General features: G+C 49.3%; 1 protein-coding gene across 1 annotated transcript in view; it reads right to left on the bottom strand.

The window, feature by feature from the left end:
- Nucleotides 1-2,717, bottom strand: part of onecutl (one cut domain, family member, like) — a 9,962-nt gene extending 7,245 nt beyond the window's left edge. Inside the window, exons 1-2 of the mRNA XM_076029167.1 lie at nucleotides 2,552-2,717; nucleotides 478-2,059 (exon numbers count right to left, since the gene is read on the bottom strand). Coding sequence (XP_075885282.1) covers nucleotides 478-1,651 — 1,174 coding nt within the window. The 5' untranslated portion in view covers nucleotides 1,652-2,059; nucleotides 2,552-2,717. The remainder of the gene's footprint in view (nucleotides 1-477; nucleotides 2,060-2,551) is intronic.
- Nucleotides 2,718-7,500: the final 4,783 nt, after the last annotated feature.

Raw genomic sequence — 7,500 nt, 5'->3', positions numbered from 1 at the left:
ACATATGGCGGCCTCCACCTCCTCCTCCCCCCGTCTACCCTCCACTTCCTCCTCCTGCTGCTGCCTCAAACTGTCCTCGCCGTGGCGCCCAGGTTCTCCGTCTCCAAGCAGACAATGGGGAGGAGAGGGAGTGGGGGGGGGGTGGAGGAGGGTGGAGAAGGACGAGGGAGCGGAGGTGTTGGTAGAGGAGATTGGGGGAGTAGGTGGGTGGGGGGGGGGGGGTTGTAGACGAGGTGGGGGGAGGAGGGAAACATTGGTGAGATTCTTCTTCCCTTTTTCCTCACATCTACACCTGAGCTGCATACTGATGGCCGGAGAGGAGTTATTTTATTTTGGAAGGCGCTGAGAAGGACTGGAGGGAAAAGTGTGTGTGTGTGTGTGTGTGTGTGTGTGTGTGTGTGTGTGTGTGTGTGTGTGTGTGTGCGTGCGTACGTGCGTACGTACGTGCGCGGGCTTGCATGTGTGAATCTCGCTCACCCTCCAGTCGCAGCGAGGCCATCCTCTGGAACTCGGGCTCCTGCAGCCAGCGGGACATCCTCTTGAAGGTCTCGCGGCCCGACTTGAGCTTCCCCCAGGGCTTGGGGTTCCTCAGCAGGTCGGACAAGGTTCCCTGCGAGCGGCACAGGACACGCTCGGCGAAGATGGCCTGTGGGATGCTGTACCTCTTCAGCTCCGTGATGATCCGCTGGGCCACGTCCCGCGTGTTGATCTCCTCGCCACCGCCACCAACGCCAACACCTGGGAGTTTCCCCTCACCGGGTAAGGAGGAAGGGGAGGAGGAAGAGGAGGAGGAGGAGGAGGAGCCGGGCGAGGAGGAGGAAGGGTGGTGGAGGTGGTCGGCCATCTTGGAGGCCTGCTGGCCTGGGTGGTGGTGGGGCTGGTAGTGCTGGCTGTAGAAGTGGGGGTGGTGGTGGTGGTGATGGTGGTGGTGGTGGGCCGTGTTGTTGAGCTGGTGACCCATGGACAGCTCGCCCACCGCCGCCGCTGCCGAGACTCCTCCCCCTCCCCCGCCTCCTCCTCCGCCCAGACCTGGCGGCGACATCTCCCGCCCGAAATCCGACGTCCGACAGAAGAGGCTCCCGCCGTGGACGTCGTAGCCGGCATGCAGCATCTGGCCCCCTCCGCCCGTGCCAGGGCTGCCGTAGCCGTGCATGGAGGGGGGCAGGCCCGGGGGGGCGGTGGTGGAGGGCTGGGGTGGCGGTGGGGGTGGCGGCGGCGGCGGCGGCGACAGGCCCTGCGACATGGCCAGCTCCTTGCCGTAGGGGTTGTAGAAGTTGGCGGCCAGGTGCGGCCGGTCGTCCCGCATGAGGGTGAAGCTGCCGATGACGTTGCTGACGGGCAGGCAGGGGTGGTGGTGGTGGTGGTGCTGGTGGAATTTGTCGTCGAAGGGCTGCAGAGGCGTCAGCGTGGTGTAGGTGCTGCCCGAGGCCGAGGGCGAGTCACCGCCGTAGCCCAGCGCCGACATGGAGTGGTCGAAGCCCGGCGCCGCCGGGGGTGGTGGCGGCCGGGCCTCGGGGGCCTCCAGGGACATGCCGGGCCCCCCCAGCGGGAGCCGGGGGAAGGCGGCCGACAGCATCGCCCGCCCGTCCTGCCCCAGGTGGCCCAGCTGGCCATGGCCGTGGAGGGTCATCTCCTCCAGGCTGCCGTCCATCTTCAGCTCCGGCCCACCAGCGACAGTCGCTGCCCTGCTTCCTCTTCCTCCTCTTCCTCGTCTTCCTCTTCCTGGTTGTTGTTGTTGTTGTGGTCCGAGAGCTGAGGGCTCACAGTCCACAAGCCTCTCCTGTTACACCAGACTGTATGGATTTATTGATTGGCGAATTAATTGATTCCTGGGACTTATGGGCCCCCGTCTAATTAATGATCTGATAGCGTTAAGTAGTGCCTCGGAAGTGGCCTCAAAGTCCCAGAGAAGCGGCGAGAGGCGGCGGCATGAGGAGCTCCAGCGCGCTGCCGGGAGCGGAAGGGGGTGGGGGAGGGGGGGTGGTTGTTGTGGGATTGTGTGCCGGGTCTTTGGTTCTGCTGCCGGTCTTCCGTCCTCCTCCTCCTCCTCCTGTGCTGCCTGGAAGACAGAGACAAGAGGCGCCGTTGGATTTTAAACGACAAGAGGAGCAAGAAGAGAAAAAAATAAAAAAAAAAAGGAGAGAGACGCCTCGAACACAATGTAGGTTTCAGCAGTGATGGGTTAGGGGGTGGGGGGGGGGGGGGGTATTTAGAAATATCGAATTTCATCTCCGTGAAAGATGCGTTAAAAAAAAAAAAAAAAAGAGCCGAGACGCGGCTGCTTTTGTTGCGTGGGATTTTTTTGGTTTTGTTTTGATTTTAGCTCGTTCTCGTCGCGGCGTTACATTTTCTTTCTCTCTTTTATATTTTTTTCTCTCTCGCGCAAAGTTACGAGGCGTCGCGAGGCGCGTTTTGCTTCGCACGTTTGCATCACGTTCGGACGGCGCACAACCCCAAAATAATAACAACAATTATGATAAAAAAAAAAAAAAAAAAAAAAAAAAAAAATCCTCCCATGAGCGGAGGCGCACCGGAAGCTCGGCGATCCTACCTCGATCACAGCGCCGCTAGTCTCCACTCCTCAGAGCGCGTCCGCGAATGCTCTCCGTCCTGTGCATGTCTCCTCCGTCTGTGTCGCCCTGCAGATTCACACAACCCCGGGGGTGGCAGTGGTGGTGTGTGTGTGTGTGTGTGTGTGTGTGTGTGTGTGGGGAGGGGGGAAGGGAGGGAGGGGGGGTGTGCAGCGTAAATCAGAACGCGTGCAGGAAACGCACATGCACGCACACAGGTCTGCGGTTTAATCTCTCCTCGGTGCGCCGTGTTTTCTCCCTCCTCCAGGTGTCGGGAAACTAAAAAGTCTGCGGCTGCAGCCTCGGATGCGCCTCTTCCTTCTCTTTCCCCCCCCACTTCCTCCTGTTTCGGCTCCACACTAGCAGCTCCGCTCTGTTTCTTCTTCTTTCATTATCTCGTGAGATTTTCCTCCACCTTCTCCTCCACCGCCGCCTCCTCCTCTCTCTGGCTGCCACTTCATCGATCTCGGCACCAACTCTTTCTCCTTGCTCTCCTCCTCCTTCTCCTCGTCTCCTCCCCCTCCTCCCTTATCACCCCCCCCCTCCCCCCACCTCGCCCCCTTCTACCGCTCACATCGACTCCCTGCTCTCGGTGCGTCACGGCCGTAAAATCTGACAGATGTGCGATGAAATTCCTACTCCAATTAACCCTTTCTCTCCTTGGTGGGGGCAGGATGGATGAATGGGTTGGGGGAGGGGATGGGTGAGGGGTGACGGGGAGTGGGAGGGAGTGGGGGGGGGGGGTGTTGGGGAGGGGGAGGGAGGGGGGGGGGGTCCTGTCACGTAACCCCACAGGTTAAATCCTCCTTCAGCTGATTGGATGAAGCTGATTTTCTCAAGCTTATCGTGGGGTTGAAAAATGGAAATGAGAATTTTTTTTTTTCAGTCAGACAAAATTCACAACAAATGGATGGCAGTTGTGTTCCGTTGTTGTCTTCATTTTGAGACAACGCTTCCCAGCAGCCCAGATCTGTTCAGTGCTGTGGGATTGTTTTCTTTTTCACATTAAAATAAATGAATGAATCTCACACAATAGCCCTTTTAAAAAAATGATAAATTAAAAGTAAAAAAAAAAAAAAAAAAAAAATCCATTATGCACTGTATACAAATCTTGTCACTGACTTATTGACTCAGTTTATTCATTGAAAAAAAAAATTAACACGAACCCTCCGTCACGCCATCGGGCCTGTTTTTCTATTCTTTCCTCCTCCCTATTCAGCCTCGAAACAATCCGGGAGGGTTTTCAAGGTGTTTACGTTGGATTTATTTTCTCTTTTCACTTCCTCTTGTGCAAACCCTTTCTAGAAATAAAACGCACTCAAGTGGTTTAACCGAGCTCTTAATCAGCTCTCAGCTCTCAGCAGCGGCGACACTCCAGTCTGGAAAAGTCGCTGCACCGGATCAATGCGACCCTTTTTTTTTTCTCTCTCTCTCTCTCTCTCTCTTTTTTCCCCTCCAACAGACCCTCGACCGGCTGCTGCTGCTGCTGCTGCGCGCCACAGGCGTGGCACGTGCACGTTGCAAAACCCACAAACGCAATACGGATTAAATCTAATTTGTGCGTGGACTGTGCGGTGCAATTGGAAATAAAAAATAATAATAATAATAAGGAAAGGCACGGTTTGCACGGCACGCAGCGTAGTGTGTGTGTGTGTGTGTGTGTGTGTGTGTGTGTGTGTGTGTGTGTGTGTGTGTTTAAGTGTTGCGCGCACGCGAGGGTGGCGCGCAGACAGACAGATAGAGCCAGGCGGGGAAGCAGAGTGCGCATACTAATCATATCTGTCTGTCAGTTTAATTTTCAGAGATGAGCAGTTCTGGCGTTTGGAAGAAAAAAAAAAAAAGAGCGCAGCCCTGCGCGGTGTGGGACCGCCGGCTTCCCGGAGCAGATGCTGCCCTATCGATCCGCCCTGCGCGCAGCCAGCCAGCCAGCCAGCCAGCTAAAGCAGGGATGGGGTGCATGCGTGGAAGAGAGGAGAGCTGGAGGTAAGAGAAGGGAAAAGAAAGAAAAGAAAACGGTCAACGGCTTTAGAGCGAAAATATAGATAAAAAAAGGCTCCGTTTTGGAAGTCCGGGGTGAAAGTTCACCTCCGGCAGCTGGAATTAAGGTTCCTGGAAGCAGGGCTGGGACCGGGCCCTGGTCGCCGCACAGTGGTTTAGCATTGAAAAAAAAAAAAAAAAAAAGTGTGATTTCATGATCGGCGCCCCCAGGAGGACTCCGTCTGACCGTGATTTACCCTCAACACGGGGGCTGGAGGGTTTAATCTGAGGCCGTCCTGGATTAGTGTTTTTTTTTTGTTTGTTTGTTTGTGTGTTTGTTTTTTATAAAACAAACACACAAACAAACAAACAAACAAACAAAAAACAAATACTAATCACAGAGATGCACCAAAATCGTGCTGCACTGAATGGTGGAAAAAAACAAACAAACAGCTACAGGGTTTGGGGGGGGGGGGGGGGGGGCTGGAGGCGGGGTCAAGGGTCAGGGGTTATTGCTGTGACCTCAGAGATGACCACTCGCTTGGAGAAGACTAAGGATATTGGGGGACGGATATGGCTCCGCCCACACGGAATAGGACGCAATTTGTGAAGATAATTAAACAAGATTTTATATATATATATATGTATATATATTTCTGAAGGAATTCAACAAAACTGAAATTAAATGTAGTGTTGTTTGGGTGCAGCAGCTTCGTCCTCCTCCGTCCGAGGAGAGACGGAAACTCACCCTGCACCTGTCAACCAACAAACACCCCAAAACCCCTCCTCGCATCTGACAGTCAATCTGCGCGTGTACGTGCACACTTGTTCGTGCTGTGGATGAAGCGAAATGCCATAGATGAAGCCACACGCGCCTCATTACAGATTCCAGGGAGAGACTTCCTGGTCTTCTTGGAGTCGATAAATGAATAAGAAACACAACAATTAGCCACGTTTACAATAATAATAATAATAATAATAATAATAATAATAATAATAATAATAATAATAATAATAATAATACGTGTGTCACAATGCAGCGTCTGTCATATGGACTAGTTTAATTACTTAGTCAATTTACACTTGAGAGGTGCATACAATTGTCGTTTTGTGATCGCGTGGTGTGCAGATACCGGACACAGAACAGGTTGATTTTCCAGCAGCGATTTATTGAGATACAGATACATGCAGGTTTGGAGATTATTTCATTTTATTATTATTTCCTTTTTTAAATCAGAAATGTAACGTTCAAAAAAGATACATTCATTGTGACATAACCTGAAGTACAACCAAAGCACTGCCACACACACACACACACACACACACACACACACACACACACACACACACACACACGCACACACGCAGACACGCTGAACCAACGCCAACGAGTGTGAATTAAGAAAATATTGGCCTCAGATCGATCCTTAAACAGCCTCCAAACGGCGCCAGAAACATTTAGAATGTGTGTTTCATCCGAATCGATTGTTGTTTCAGGATTATAATCGCCGATAATCGATTCCTTTCTGACCCCTAGGAGAAAAAAAAAACACGTTGAAAATATCTACGTGAATCTCATACCCTATACATCGATCATCTCAAAATCTATCTCATCAAGAAATGTGTTAATGGTGTGTGTGTGTGTGTGTGTGTGTGTGTGTGTGTGTGTGTGTGTGTGTGTGTGTTTTAACAGGTCAAATATAATCGGATTCAAGCTTCTGGCCAATTGAACGCATCCATCTTTTACAAAATATTTCATTCATGTTCGATCTCACTATTTAATTCACTTGTTGAATTGCAATAGTTCTTTGACCAACTTGTCTTTATTTAATACGTTTTTTCTCACCTTTATAGAAAAGATGGCACCTTTAAAAAAAAAAAAGGGTTACGGCTAAAGCCGATAGGTTTTTTAAAGAAAGAAAGAAACTATTTTTTCCTTTGGAAGTGTCTTTAATTTGAGTTAATTAAAAAAAAATAATGGCATAGCATACAGACAGATATTTTTTAAAACAATTTCATTTTCAGAATTATTAAAAACAATTTTTGCCGCACACAATGTAACAAATATTCAGTCGAATGCGTTCAGTCACATTTCATTGCCGTACAAATAACAATTTAAAAAGAATCGCAAAACAAAAGTAAAATAAACATTTCTTTAATATATGTCAGTCTAAAATAATAACAATAAATCCACCACTGCTTAACACTGACACTTAGCACTGATCCTTAACACTGATCCTATTTTAACCAAGTATTTTTAAATTCCATGATTTAATAAATACCCCCCCCCCCCGGTTTTTTTCCCTGACTTTATTTTGGCTGGTTGTCAACTTCCATTTTTCTTTTTAAATTTCCCTCCCGCGCCCTCACCAATCGATAAAATCAATTATCACGTCTAAACTCGGAGTTACACACACGTTCTAATGTGAATAATCAATATCTGAATTAACTGGACTGGATTACTTCTGAAAAATGAAATGAGAAAAAAAAAAGAGAGAAAATAAGCACAAAAAAAACCCAAACAATTATAATGGACAATGATAAAAAAAAATAAAAAATAAAAAATAGCATCGATGAGAAAAAAAAAATGTCTTGACAGTGTCAACCTTCACCTTTGCCTAAACGGGTGACGTCAAGTTGGCTCGCAGAGTAAAATATAATGATTTCATTTTATTTTCTTTCATCTGTTTTTAATTTAACAATTTTATTTAATGCATCAACATGCAGTTAAAATCATCTCATTTACCTGCATTAACAGGCAGCACGTGGCCCTCTGTACACACACACACACACACACACACACACACACACACACACACACACACACACGTGATGGAAAACGCAGCAGTGCTTTTTCACCTCTATGAAGAGAAATATACCCGTTTTCCCCCACCATGTCAATAATCACGTCACTTATGTCTGGATGGAATAAAATGAATAAATCCGGTACAGT

The sequence above is a fragment of the Nelusetta ayraudi genome, unplaced genomic scaffold (genome assembly GCF_046127955.1).
Source record: "Nelusetta ayraudi isolate G7.1 ecotype Tasmania unplaced genomic scaffold, CSIRO-AGI_Nayr_v1 ptg000003l, whole genome shotgun sequence".
NCBI classification, from domain to species: domain Eukaryota; kingdom Metazoa; phylum Chordata; class Actinopteri; order Tetraodontiformes; family Monacanthidae; genus Nelusetta; species Nelusetta ayraudi.
The sequence above is the reverse complement of the archived record's forward strand: the minus strand, read 5'-3'. Positions and strand labels throughout refer to the sequence as shown.